We start from the raw sequence: 15,249 nt of genomic DNA on the forward strand, positions 1-15,249 counted from the left end.
CAGTACTTTTACTGTAATACTGCATACTACATCACTCATAATACTGCAGTACTTTTACTGTAATACTGCATACTACATCACTCATAATACTGCAGTACCTTTACTGTAATACTGCATACTACATCACTATAATACTGCAGTACTTTTACTGTAATACTGCATACTACATCACTATAATACTGCAGTACTTTTACTGTAATACTGCATACTACATCACTATAATACTGCAGTACTTTTACTGTAATACTGCATACTACATCACTCATAATACTGCAGTACCTTTACTGTAATACTGCATACTACATCACTATAATACTGCAGTACTTTTACTGTAATACTGCATACTACATCACTATAATACTGCAGTACTTTTACTGTAATACTGCATACTACATCACTATAATACTGCAGTACTTTTACTGTATTACTGCATACTACACCACTCACAATACTGCAGTACTTTTACTGTAATACTGCATACTACATCACTATAATACTGCAGTATTTTTACTGTAATACTGCATACTACTTCACTCATAGTACTGCAGTACTTTTATTGTAATACTGCATACTACATCACTCATAATACTGCAGTACTTTTACTGTAATACTGCATACTACATCACTCATAATACTGCAGTACTTTTACTGTAATACTTCATACTACATCACTCATAATACTAATGTACTTTAAAATTTAAACTACATCACAATACTGCAGTACCTACTGTTCACGTATGTACTTTTACTGTAATACTTTAACTACATCAAGCTCATGATATGTACAGTATGTACTTTTACTGCAAGCTCGTGATACTTATGTATTTTTTCTTAAGTAGGACTTCTCATGCAGTACTTTTACTTGTAATGGAGTATTTGCACTGAGTAAAGGATCTGAATTCTTCTTCCACCTGTGTCCTCCACTGAGTTAGGACACTTTAATCCCAGTGTGCAGCCTGTGTGACACTTGGCTCGGGTCGTCAGATGGGCCTGTCCCGAGCTGAAGGCGCCCTGGCTGTCAGCCAATCAGGGCGGAGCAGGAAGTGACGCAGGTTCTAGCGCAAGGAAGCACCGGGACTGGCGCGCCAAATTTCAAAGGACTTCCTCCTGGGAGCAAAGAAGACGAGAAAAAAAAAGCCGCACCGAAGTCTGGCACACAACGGCGATAGAAAAGAGCAGATATAACAATGAAAACCTGTGCGGCGGAGGAGTTGAAGCTGCTGTGAGGACTTCGGAGGTGTTTTTTTGGAGAGTGAATCACTTAAAGTCGGTGTGGAGCTCCTGTTAAAGTTGTAAGTGGCAGCTTTGACTTTCATTCTGTCCTACAAGGAACTCACGTCAGCTAGCTTAATCCTGTTTCTGATTGACAAGCTACAAAAAACCCAAAGGACTGCGACATCTACTTACTCTCACTGCTCTTATTGTAACGCTAATCAATGGATGCTTTAGTGAATATATACATTATGGATGATTATGTGTAGTTATTGTGTCTTATAATGAGTTTTTTTTTTTTTTTTTTGACCTGACAAGCTGCAGCTCATCCGTGCTGGTTATTGTTTCTTGCTTTGTGTGTGTGGTGATGATCCCAGGATTTGTCAGTGTGTGAGTCTGCATGCAGCTGTGTGTGACCCGGCATGTGGTGCAATACTTCACAAAATGTATGTTCAGGTTTTTCTAGTCTGGTGAAGTCAAGACATTTATTGGTGTAGTTAGCTCATTTAGTGCAGTTATTTCAATGCGCCCATAAGGAACACATAGGAATGAGCCATTTATACATATTTAAGGACATATGTATAAAAGGAAATACATATATAATACAATAATAATCTATCCACACAACTAGGCCCAGATACATAGATGTAGACTCATTGACCCACTTTATTAGGTACACCTCTGCAAGCTTATGTAATAGTACAATATAACAGCTCTGCTATAAATTATACATTTATAAAGGCTTTAAATGTCTAGTTTTTGGTGATATTGTCTACTTTAAGGTTATTATTGAGGTCGTTTAGTGGGGTGGACAACATATTTAATATATACTCCACCACTCCACCACCACCACCACTACCACTCATTGCTCATATATATATGTATTTAAATGTGTATTTAAATATGCAAACTAAAGCAATATAACAATAGATCTCGGCCGTACATCATACATTTATAAAGCTTGTACATAGAAAGGTGATAATTCTACTTTATGTCCATTATTGAGGTAGTTTAGTGGGGTGGACAAAATATTAGGAACACTATTGAATATATACTCCACCACCACCACCACCACCACTCATTGCTGTATGTTTGTTACGTATATGTATTTGAATATGCAAACTAAAGCAATATAACAATACAGCTCGGCCGTACGTTATACAGTTATAAAGCTTGTACATAGAAAGGTGATAATTCTACTTTATGTCTATTATTGAGGTGGTAGTGGTGATGTACTGGAGTGCATTATATTGAGTGGTGTTCCTCATATTTCGTCGACTCCATTAACGTAGACGAAGAGGAGGGCGAAATATTAGGAGCACCTTTTCAATATAATGCACTCCAGTACATAACCACACTCAATAATAAACATAAAGTAGAATTATCACCTTTCTGACAATGTTAACACACAAAACTGAAAATGTACAAGCTTCATATGGCGAGAGCTGTTGTGTTGGATTGTATTATTGAAGTGGACACTGAGTCTGTGCAAACACACCCACGCACATCCACCCAAAGAGGAAGAGAGAGAGAGAGAGAGAGATAAGCACTAGTCCCAGCAATAGGTAGGTTTTTAGTTTGCTTTTAAAGGGCGATGCAGTTGTGTTACATCTTATATAATCAGGCGGTTTGTTCCACACAGTCGGTTCATAATGACCCAACTCACCTCCATCAGATTCACTTCTCATTAGAAGCACAATTAGCAGACATCTGCCTGGCGGTCTGAGGGTCGTCTGGAGGGTTTGTAAGCAGCGAGGAGGTCAGACATGCATTTAGGAGCTGTGGACCATTAGGTGATTTCTAAAGCGTGAGCAGTGTTTTTTAAAGTCACTTCTGAAGTGATTTGAAATATAAGAGTGATATGTTCAGGTGCTTCTGGTTGCAGCATTTCATTTTGGGATGAGCTGCAGCGGTTCCGACAGATGGGACGTAATTTAGCATCTGTACGCTTCTGAGACAGCGCAACGTGGAGCATGTAATGAAATGACTAAATGTGTTTTTCCCTGCTTTTAAATGTCCTTTTGAGGTGTCAATTAAATTATATTATTCAAGGTCTGAGCTTTTTATTTTCACACACTAAGAGAAGCAATTAAGCAAAAGCCACTTTTGATTTATGGATTGTTCTTTTGTTTCCTTTCAGATCAGACGGTCCTCAGCAGTTACACCCTGTCAGGCGTCCCACCTGTGAGACAGCTGATGTCAATTGATGTCAGAAGCCTGGGATTTTAATCTCCCTCACATACACACACACACACACACACACACACGCAGGCTCGGTTGACAGCTGTTCGAACCTTAAAATATTAAACCTCAGAACTGGAGCTTGAAAGTCACGGCTGTCAAGTTTTTTGGCAGGTTTACTTTTCACCGTTTGAATGTTTACTGTGCCTTCGAATTAGGCACCACGGTAACACGCCGGCTGTCACAGGCGCGTTACTGAAGCTCTTTTATTCTCACATCCAACAACTTTTAGCCTCCACTCCATGGGGGATTTAGTCTGTTTGAGCTGGGGCTCATAACACAGTGCTGAACCTCATTTCCACACTTTACCTACTTATACAGTACTCCATAACCTCATTATTTATTCATGTATTCACAGCAGGACATAACAGCTTTCCATGCTAATGTTAACACCTGTTGCTCAAAGCTTCTGCACCTGTCTGTAACCTTCACACTCAGCGCTTGAAGTCCTGCGTTTGAATATTTTATCTTTTTAATAATATAGCTTTATGTTAGGCGTCAGCACTCTTTGGTTAAACACAAATGCCTTCAGTTTAACTCCACTAGCATAAGGTTGTATCCCAGAATGGATCATAGGCTGCTGTAACTCGGGGCCCGTCACAGATCAGGTGTGGCCTCTGGGTGGGGCAGGCAGGCGGGGGCTCAGACAATCAAACCCTTCAGTCATGCTGTCCGGGGTGCAGCCGTGCTTCCAGTTGCTTCGGATCGGTTCGTCGGCGGGAGACTCAGCGCGGGACCTGTACACGTTCAGGCCGACGTTGAGCCACTCAGTGTTCCGTCTGGGCCGCGCGGCCGAGCTGTGCGACGTCACGTTGGAGTCGACGTCGGTGTCGAGGATCCACGCGGAGCTGTACGCCGAGAGGGAGGCGAGCGGGGACGATGCCGCAGTGGCGCAGGAAGAGGGATGGATGGTCCACATCAAGGACAGGAGCAGTCATGGTGAGGAAGTGGATGAGTCACACACACACACACACACACACACACACACACACACACACACACACACACACCTCTCTGCTCTATCACAGTCATGATGAGAGTGATAACATCGAGGTCACACACACACACCCCTCTACAGTCATTGTGTAAGAGAGGGGCAAAGTTTCACCTCCACTTACAAGAAAGAGGAAACACCGTCACAGTCAGAGAGAAACAGAACTGAAACTATTATTGATTCATTTCTTTATTAATCTTTCAGTTATTTGGTCTATAATATCTCAGTTTCCCAAACGACAACGTGACTCCCCCCAAATATCTTGTTTTGCCCCATCTGACAGTCCACAACCTGAAAATATTTAGTCACAGGAGGTTAAGCTCAAAGCTCCAATTAGAGAATTTGGACCTTTCCTCTTAAAAAATGACTCAAAGCAAAAAGCAACGCATTGATTATTAAAACAGTTGGTGATTTATTTTTAATCGTTGCAGCTCCAGGCAGAAGTACAGAGACTTGTTTAATAAATACACACACATGGAAACACACTTAGAGTTGTGTAAGAGGAAGAAAAATGTAGTTTTAAAGCTAAACTGACCACAGTGTACTTTAACAGGAATACAAAAAACTCCTGTACACCTGCACTGAGCTTCAAACCGACTCTCTCACACACACACACACACACTCTCTCTCTCTGTCTCTGTCTCTGTCTCTCTCTCTCTCTCTCTCTCTGTCTCTCTCTCTCTCTCTCTCTCTCTCTCTCTGTCTCTCTCTCTGTCTCTCTCTCTCTCTGTCTCTCTGTCTCTCTCTCTCTGTCTCTCTGTCTCTCTCTCTCTCTCTCTCTCTCTGTCTCTCTGTCTCTTCCTTTCTTTCTCTCTCTCACACACTATGTGTGTGTGTGTGTGAGAGAGAGACAGAGAGTGTCTGTCTCTGTCTCTTTCTCTGTCTCTCTCTCTCTCTCTCTCTCTCTCTCTCTGTCTCTCTCTCTCTCTCTCTCTCTCTCTCTCTGTCTCTCTCTCTGTCTCTCTCTCTCTCTGTCTCTCTCTCTCTGTCTCTCTGTCTCTCTCTCTCTCTCTCTCTGTCTCTCTGTCTCTTCCTTTCTTTCTCTCTCTCACACACACACACACATAGTGTGTGTGTGAGAGAGAGACAGAGAGTGTCTGTCTCTTTCTCTGTCTCTCTGTCTCTCTCTCTCTCTCTCTCTCTCTCTCTCTCTCTCTCTCTCTCTCTCTCTCTCTCTCTCTCTCTCTGTCTCTCTCTCTCTCTCTCTGTCTCTCTCTCACACACTCTCACACACACACACACTCTCAACACTTATCTCTGAACTTCAACTTTAAAAGCCGTCCCGATTATCTCTCTCCCTCCACGGATTTTCATTTAATCCAAAACAATTTAGAACTCATCAAGTCATTAACCAGAGTCTGAACTTTTCCCGTCTTCTGACCCAGAGTTTCTAACGTTTATCGGCAGTACGAAGCATGAAGAAGGCTCCAAATTGATTGTGTAGAGATTTGAATGTATTTAAACCTGAAGATGAGTAAAACACAGCATGAAGTTTGTTTAATAAGCTGATGTTCCACCTTAAGTCTCCAGAACAGCACCACCACTGCTCCTTACCTTTTATTCTCCAAGTCTCTGAACTCTTAAAGAATATTCCCTCAGTTGGTGTTTTGATGATGATGACACGAGAGAGCATCGACTAAAACATCGATCCAGATTCTCCCGTTTAGGTATTGATCTGTAATAATTAGCCAATTAATAGATTGACAGGAAATTAGTTGTCAATCATTGTAGTCATGAGATTTGCTGGTTGCAGCTTCTTTAAAATGTGAGAATTTGAAGCTTTTCTGTGTCATAGTTGATAATAAACTGGATATCTTGGGCTAAAAGGGACTATTTTCTGACATTTTATAGACAAACAGGTTGGTTCAGATTTATCTATAATCAGCAATAATTGTTATTAGCAGCCCTGTACAGGTGTTCAACTGGGTTAAGATCTGCCAGTGAAGTCTGTGCATGTTATTTTAATTCTCATCAAACCGATCAGTGACTCCTTATTACTTATATGGAAGAATCTGAATCATTGCCATATGTTTCTCCATTCTCATTTATTCAGAGTTTTCCTTTATGTTGTACTTTATGTATGTGTCTATATGTGACCAAAAGTACATTTATTATTATTGTGAGGCTTTAATCACTGGAGAAACTCAACCTTGTGGAGAAGGAAATCTTTATGTTATCTTCTTTATGCTCAGTCTTGATTTATTTATTTTATTGTGTCCATTGTAAAGCATCCTTGGGTTTGTGAAAGGCGATATATAAATCACACCTATTATTTACAGCAGCTTTTATAAAACTAATTAGACTTCACAGTAGCACATAGTGAGGAAACTTGATGCTTATAAGAAATAAAAAGTAAGTAAAAGTCACCTCTGAGTGAGAGTTATAAGATAGTTTTAAGAGTTTATTTTCCAGCAAATTCCAAACATGCCACTAGATGCATTTAGCTATGGATGTTATAACTAGGGATGCTCCGATCACCATTTTTTGGGGGCCGATCCGATCACCGATCACAGGAATCATAAATCTGCCGATACTGATACCGATCAGCGATCATAGAATGGATGGGAGAATAATAATAATAATAATAATAATCCTCAATGTCCTGTATTTACAATCTAGCCTTGTGCACCAAATACAATCAAGATCTTTATGTACCACAATCAACTTTTTATTTGTGTTAACATTACATGCCCTGTCAAGAGCAATAGAAATAAAAAAAGTACTTAATTTACTTGCCTTACTCCCCAAGTGAGGCAAAAGCCATAAGGAATATATTTATATGCCATTGGCTTTTCTGATCTGCACTTTGAGAGCCCACCGATCAACCTGTGTAGGGTCCATATCGGCTGATCGATCGGAGCATCCCTAGTTATAACACAATGTATGTATGTTTTAAATGAGTAGGCATTCATTAAAAAAAAAGTTCAGAGGGTCAAAACAAGTAAAGAAACAAACAAAAGAGTTGATAGAAAAAGTTAAATGAACAAAAATCCTAACAGAAATTCCAGATTGAGAAGTGAAACTTGTAGATTTGGTTTCAGTCTGCGGGTGTGAAAACAGAACGGGCGTCAGCATTGTGTCATCCGCACAGGGAAGTCCGGGGTGTGACATCTCCTCCTCAGTTACTAAACGGTGCTGAGTGAAACCTGAAGTGCACAGGAAGTGAGCGTGAGAGAGAGAGACAGAGAGAGAGAGAGAGAGAGACAGAGAGAGAGAGAGAGAGAGACAGAGAGAGAGAGGAGGAGATTGAGAGCCGAAGTTGGGTCGTCCCTTAAAGGCCTCGGATGTGGCTGACAGGCTCAGAATCTCAATGCCTAATTTTTCAAGTAATTTCACAGTCTGTTTCACACATTTTTCATTTTTTGCTATTATAATTACGCTTTAGTATTCGCCGTGCATTTCTCATTTCGTGCGGCGCTGTCACGGCCATTTGATTGCCTCGTAGCGTTCCGGCTCCTCAATTCTGGGTCCATTTCACAGACTGCTTTACATTTCCCCTTCAATTCGGAAAGCTGTAAACACATTGATCGTCGAAAAATGACTTTATTTTTGTTGAGGCTCTGCTCGCTTGATTTATTCTTTGTTTTTCCCCCCAGACGGTCGTGTATATATTTAAAAAAAGTTGGATTCCTGCTCGTGTTATTCTTTAAATCTCACATGTGAGCCTCAGAACAGTTTTCAGCGTCATCTCACTCAAGCTGTGCCAAGCGCTCGCACTTTGTAGTCAAACATTTAGCAGCTGGTGTAGCTTTGAAAAAAAAAAAAAGAAAAAAACAAATCCTCACCTCCTCCGCTCTCTTGTTGCTAGGCACCTGGGTCAACGAGGTTCGGCTGCAGCGAGGCGTCCAGTGGGAGCTCTCCGACGGCGACACGCTGACGTTTGGCGGCCAGTCGGTTGCTGGGAGCCCAGAGTTCTACTTCCTGTTCCAGAAGGTCAAAGTTCGCCCGCTGGACTTCGATGCCATCACGATCCCAAAGGTAATACTTAGTTTTAACAGAGATGATTAAGATGAAAGATTTGAAGCTTTTCTTTGTTATACATGATCATAAACTGATTATTTTTAGGTTTTAGAGACTTAAGTTACTTACTTTATCTTTAACTGAGAAATTATAAAAGGCATTTTTTACTATTTACTGACAGTTTAGAGACAAATGCTCCAGATAATAATCAGCAGATGAATCAATAATGAAAATAATCTTTAGTTGCAGCCTTAATTTTATACTTAATTTATAATATAATTATTATTTATAGTGCAAGGGGGATAGATAGATAGATAGATAGATAGATAGATAGATAGATAGATAGATAGATATACTTTTATTGATCCCAAGCTGGGAAATTACAGTGCAGCAGCAGCAGCAGCATTACACACAGTGCCGATAACTAAAACGCGTGTTCCCTGACCGGGAATCGAACCCGGGCCGCTGCGGTGAGAGCGCCGAATCCTAACCACTAGACCACCAGGGATTTAAATAACATGATGAGATCAGCAGATCAATCAATAATGAAAATAATCGTTAGTTGCAGCCTTAATTTTATACTTAATTATTATCATTTATATTGCAAGGGGAATAATAGATAAGGAAAAACAGAAAAACATGCATGTATATATTTTATACATAAATCAACCTGCATACACACATAATGTAAGGTTAGAAAGAAATACACAATAAAAAAAACATTTTAATGCAGATTTTGGTCTCGAACGGTTCATTCTGAGGGAAAAAAGATATTTAACCCTCCTGTTGTCCTCGAGTCAAGAAAGGAAGGGAGGAAGAAGGAAGGAAAGGAGGGAGGAAGGAAGGAAGGAAGGAAAGGAGGGAGGGAGGAAGAAGGAAGGAAAGGAGGAAGGAAGGAAGGAAAGGAGGGAGGGAGGAAGAAGGAAGGAAAGGAGGGAGGGAGGAAGGAAGGAAGGAAAGAAAGGAAGGGAGGGAGGGCGAGAGAAAGGAGAAGGAAGGAAAGAAGGAAGATAATGGGGATGAGGAGGAGGAAAGAGACAAGGAGAGAGGGAGGAAAGAAGGAAGGAAAGAAAGAAGGAGGGAAGGAAGGAAGGAAGGAAGGAAAGAAACAAAGTCTTCGTCCCTTTTAGTTTTACACAATTTAAAAACTTGCTGATTCGTTGAAGTTTTATAATTTGCCACCTGATGGATATTAACACACCTTTAGACTCTATAACCTGTTTCTATATAAATATCTTGTCTTCTAGGCGGGAACGTTCTCCTCCGACTTACAGAACCGGATCAGAACTAATCTGGACCGCAAAGTGGCTCCGAACCTGGACCTGTCGAAGCTCTCCATCAACCGCTCCACGGTGATCCTCAGCTCTATCGGCAGCCTGAGCAAGATGAAGGGCAGCGCCTGGACCTTCCAGAGGAGCCACAGCCTGGAGGGGACCACCTCGGACCCCGGCTTGTCCTCCTCGCCTCCTCTCAGCGCCGGCTACGCCTCGCTGCTCCCGCCTTCCACCCCTCCGTCGTTCTCCTCCACTCCTTCAGCGCCGTCGACGAAGTCCCTCCCCCCGACCTCTCGGAGCAGGAGGAAGTCGGCTCACACGGTGCTGCTGGAGGACGACAGCTCAGACGAGCCCAGGAGTAGAGGAGGTGAGGAGGAGTGGAGTTTTCTCCTGAAGGACACGAGGAGGGAAGAACTCTTACGAAACCAGATTTTAACCTTCCTGTCGTCCTCCCGTCTGTCGATAGTCAAACCTTTGCTTGTTTCCAGCTTCTCAGATTTAAAGATATGAAGCTTTTCTGCCATAAATAACAGTAACATGAACATAATTTTGGTCTTGAATGGTTAATTCTGAGGGAAAAAAGATATTTAACCCTCCTGTTGTCCTTGAGTCAAGGAAGGAAGGAAGGGAGGAAGAAGGAAGGAAAGGAAGGAAGAGAGGAAGGAGGAAAGGAAAAGAGGAAGGGAGGAGGAAAGGAAAAGAGGAAGGGAGGAAGGAAGGAAAGAAGGAGGGAAGGAGTAAGGAAGGAAGGAAGGAAGAAAGGGGGTTGGAGGAAAGAAGGAAGAAAGGGGGTTGGAGGAAAGAAAGACGGAAGGAGAGGAAGGAAGGAAGGGAGGAGGGAGGAAAGAAGGAAGAAAGGAGGGAGGGCGAGAGAAAAGGAAAAGAGGAAGGGAGGGAGGAAGAAGGAAGGAAAGGAGGGAGAAAGGAAGGAAAGAAGGAAGGTAATGGAGAGGAAAGAAAGAGACAAGGAGAGAGGGAGGAAAGAAGGAAGGATAGAAAGAAAGAAGGAGGGAAGGAGGAAGGAAGGAAGAAAGGGGGTTGGAGGAAGGAAAAAAGGAAGGAAGGAGGAAAGGAAAAGAGGAAGGGAGGAAGGAAGGAAAGAAGGAGGGAAGGAGTAAGGAAGGAAGGAAGGAAGAAAGGGGGTTGGAGGAAAGAAGGAAGAAAGGGGGTTGGAGGAAAGAAAGAAGGAAGGAGAGGAAGGAAGGGAGGAGGGAGGAAAGAAGGAAGAAAGGAGGGAGGGCGAGAGAAAAGGAAAAGAGGAAGGGAGGGAGGAAGAAGGAAGGAAAGGAGGGAGAAAGGAAGGAAAGAAGGAAGGTAATGGAGAGGAAAGAAAGAGACAAGGAGAGAGGGAGGAAAGAAGGAAGGATAGAAAGAAAGAAGGAGGGAAGGAGGAAGGAAGGAAGAAAGGGGGTTGGAGGAAGGAAAAAAGGAAGGAAGGAAGGGAACAGTCGAAACAGAGGGGATCAATTTGACCCGGGAGGACGACAGGAAGGTTAAAGACGTCACCGTGGGTTACGGGGAAATTACAAAAGGAAACTCAATATTTTCTGACATTTTACATCCCGGCGTTAATCTGGAATAAAACTGAATCGATTAATTAAAAAGGAAACTAACTGACAGATTCACTGATAATAAAAAATGATTATTAGTTGCAGCCTTAGAGCAGAAAAGGCATTTTTTAAAAATGTACTGACAAAATGAATTTCAGAGTAAAAGCGTCTTTGCTGTATCAAAGGTCTTATTATAATCTGCTCGTGTCCTTGTTGTCCAGCTGTGTCGGGAGTCGTGGAGGACGGACAGAGAGCGAGGGCAAAGAAGAGGCGGCGGCTCTACAAATCCGAATCGGAGAGTTTCAGCTCGCCTCCTCTTCCTCTTCAGCCCAAGAGCCACAACGACGTGAGGCGGCCGCTGGAAGCCAAACCCTTCCCCGTCGGTATCAGGACCATTGGCAGTTTCCACGGCGCCATGACGAACAGCAGACTTAACCACCATCACGTCCTCCAGGCGTCTTTCACCAACACCGCCATTCACAAACAGGAGCTGGAGACGATGCGGCGGGTTCAGACGGTGGTGCACGGCAACATCGTGGCTTTCCGACAACAGAAATCTGCGCACAGTTCTCCGTCGGCGCAGAGGGGCAGGCGGAGGGCTCACAGCTCTCCGGTTTTCTCCCCCCTGGTGGTGGGAGGGGAGAACTACAGCCTCGCCTCGCCCTCAGTGAGGATCCGCACTGAAGAGAGGGGCCGGGTGCAGTTTAACAGGTTTCACCATCAAGCCAGGTAAGAGGTTTAAGGGAGGCGACTCTTAGGGCTGCTCAAAAAAATCATAATCACGATTATTTGGGTCAAAACTGAAATAATTTCTGAGCAGGTTACCATGACGATACTTCACACATCACTTCCTGGTTTTTAATAATTAGTCAGTAAACTCCGCATTGTCTGACGCAGGCTGGAAACTCTGCTCTTTTACTTACAGTTAAAACATTTCACTGTGTGTTTCAGCTTCTATCAAGCTAACGGAGCTGCAGCGGCTTCCTGTCTAAGCTTTTCAAAATAAAACCTTATTATTGAGCGCTGTCTCATTATTATTAAAACATTTTTCCCCTCAATTTTATTAGTTTTGAGATCGTTTGACCCCTAAATCGGAATCATGATCAAATTTTGATGAATTAGTGTTTCTGAGTGTTTCGATGAATTGAGCAGCCTTACTTTTTCTGCGTGTTTGACCACCAACTGTAGATCAGTGGAATAGCTGTTGACCAACCATTGAGTGCATCCATGTGAGTCCTCATACGTGGGGAACTATGCATTTAAAAAGAAAAACTGATCCAGTGTAACAAGAGGCCAGAAACTCCACAGAGAGCCTTTTAAAGCTGGATTTTGGGTCTTTTGCTTTCTGGCCATGAGATTAATTACAAACAAACCCCTGTGGACACATGCTTACATCACAGGCTCTGTCTCTGTTGTTGTGGCTGTAAAACGGTGGATAAATTCTTTTTAGCATCACGTAAAAAAAAAAATAGAGAGAGAATTTGATCCATTCAGCTTGATAATATTTGGAAAGTCCAGAACAGACACACAATTATATTATTTAATCCCTGAGAGGCTGGCAGAAGTCTCTACTGTGCAGACAACACAGGAACGTCAAACCCGACCCCAGATTAAAATCTACAGTGTGCAGCGTCGTTACCATAGACTGTATAAAAGAAATGGACGTAACATCCGTGACGTCACCCATTAGTTTCGAATCTAGGCAGCGCCATCTTGAAAATTTCAGGTGCATGCTGGGAAAAATAAAAACACGGATTCTACTTATATGGGCATGAGGCGGAGCTATGGGCGGAGCGGGGAGGTTGCTATGGTTGCGAGGGCTGGATCTCAAGGACATTGGTCAATCAACCTGTCAATCAGGACGTAGCCACGCCCTAATGCATACCCTGCTTTATCGTCAAATATAAAATCAGGGAGGCCAAAATGTCCCAAATGAACATCATACTGCATTGAAGAAGGCTTTAAACTAGCGATTGAGACCATAAACACATTTTGAAAACGTTTACTGAGGTTAGAAATCAAGTGAGAAGTTGGTGAATTCTCCATTGACTTGTATAGAGACGGTCGCCCCCTGGTGGCCTTTTGATAGAATGCAGCTCTAAGTTACTTCCGCGTTGGCTTCATTTCAGAGGACCGGAACTCCCCGCCTGGTCGTTACCTGGTGGAGAGAAGCGTAATCAGCATTGTGTGAACTCATTCTGCAAAGGCTTGAATGTCACAGATGTTCATTTATACGCAGGACTTAAACTTCTCAGCCACCAGGTCTGATTTTTTTTTAGGAGTGTAGAGCAGTTTTAAAATTCACATATAGCTGATTCAATACGTAGCACACACATTTCCCCCTGGATGAATCTTCTCCTGCTTTAATCCTGTATGTGTAAAAACTTCCCAACTGCAGGTTTTAAGCTTTTCGAAAGTTTTATTTTGTTTTTCTTCAAAAGCCAGAAGTTTCCTCCCAGATACAGTCGAGATGCAAATGATATGATGATTATTATCTGACTCTGTGTTTTCTGATTTTCCATCTTCACCAAGAAAACAGATTTTTATTTGACACGTTTTGTTAAAGTGATGCAAATACACCTTATACAATATCACATTAATAACACTTTCTTTCTTCTTTTTTTCTTTTTTTCTTCTTTCTTATTTCTTTCTCTTTCTTTCTTTCTTTCTTGCTTTCTTCTTTCTTTCTTTGTTTCTTTCTTCTTTCTCTTTCTTTCTTCTTTCTTTCTTCGTTCTTTCTTTCTTTTCTTGCTTTCTTTTTTCTTTCTTGCTTCTTTCTTTCTTCCTTCCTTTCCGTCTTTCTTTCTTCCTCTCTTTCTCCCCTTGCAGTAAACGACGAGGCCGCCCCAGGAAACACCCTCTCCCTCCCCGGCCTTCCCTTCCCTCCCCTTCCTCCTCATCCTCCTCCTCCACCTCCTCGGCCTCGTCCTCTTCCGGCTCCTCCTCCTCCTCATCCTCTGACGACGAGGACGACGAAGATGACGACGAGACGGCGGTGGGCGCCGTGGAGCCGTGCGCTGCCCCGCGGTGCCGCCTCCCCCAGCAGGACACGGTGCAGTGGATCCAGTGCGACGTGTGCGACGCCTGGTACCACATAGACTGCCTGCACGTCGACCGCAAGAAGCTCCTGATGGACCCCAACGCCGACTTCCACTGCGGCTGTCGCTGACGGGGGGGCAACGCCGAGAGCTCAGGACCATGAAACCAAAATGAAAAGCTCCGGTTTTAAACTTTCAAGCTGTTCGAAGTTACCACATTTTTTTTTTTTCCCTTTTTCAAATGTTTATTTTTCCATACTGCTGCACCTGTGTGTGACTCTTCCTGCAAGATAAGCTACATCATCTTCATCTTACATCTTCATCTTCGTCAGCTGATGGCACTGAGCAGCTTTAAAGCAACCGGCGAGGACAGCAGAAGAAGTTCTCTTTTGGTTTACACATCCGACTCTTCCCCATTGATTGAGGATATTGCGACCGAACCGCCGCTAAGCCGCTTCACTAACCCATTTGTCTACACGGTTTCAGGGCTCAGCAGGTAATTAAATGTCTCCGGAATGATTTCATTACGGCTTTTTACACCTAGAGCGGGGCGATCGAGGTTGGATAACGCCAGGAAGTGTTTCCGAGTACACTCCCTCCTCCTTGGCTGGTCGCTGACCCTGGGGGGGGCAAGCAGCGAGCAGCGTTCAAGAAGATTAATGAAATGCTTCAGTTTAAGCTGCAGTGTTAAGAAGTCTCAGTGCAGCCACCTCAATGTTTCACCAGCCAGGTTAATTGTTCCAGGAAGAAAAAAAACACCTCGGCCATCAGAGTTGTTGGCAGGCCCCAAAAAAAGAGGAAGAAAAAAAAAAAAAGAAGCTGGAACGCCCTCTTCCCTTCCTTTGGCATGTTTCCACCTCCAGAGATAATAAAAAAACTCAATGAAATATTTCCTTAGGTGGCAGCAGCTGTCTGCGAGTGGGCGGGCGATGTTTCAAGACAATTAAACACGAGGAAATGTGTCAGCAGACTTCCACTGC

General features: G+C 43.0%; 1 protein-coding gene and 1 non-coding gene across 2 annotated transcripts; one reads left to right on the top strand and one right to left on the bottom strand.

The window, feature by feature from the left end:
• The first annotated feature begins 4,118 nt into the window (after positions 1-4,118).
• tcf19l (transcription factor 19 (SC1), like) lies at positions 4,119-14,400 on the top strand. Its single transcript, XM_053334320.1, has 5 exons — positions 4,119-4,392; positions 8,256-8,425; positions 9,655-10,048; positions 11,453-11,960; positions 14,061-14,400. The coding sequence occupies exons 1-5, from the start codon at positions 4,119-4,121 to the stop codon at positions 14,398-14,400; spliced, it is 1,686 nt and encodes a 561-aa protein (XP_053190295.1).
• Positions 8,844-8,915, bottom strand: trnae-cuc (transfer RNA glutamic acid (anticodon CUC)). Its single transcript has one exon. It is a non-coding gene; the product is annotated as a tRNA-Glu (tRNA).
• Positions 14,401-15,249: the final 849 nt, after the last annotated feature.

Source organism: Scomber japonicus, chromosome 15 (genome assembly GCF_027409825.1).
Source record: "Scomber japonicus isolate fScoJap1 chromosome 15, fScoJap1.pri, whole genome shotgun sequence".
Lineage (NCBI taxonomy): Eukaryota > Metazoa > Chordata > Actinopteri > Scombriformes > Scombridae > Scomber > Scomber japonicus.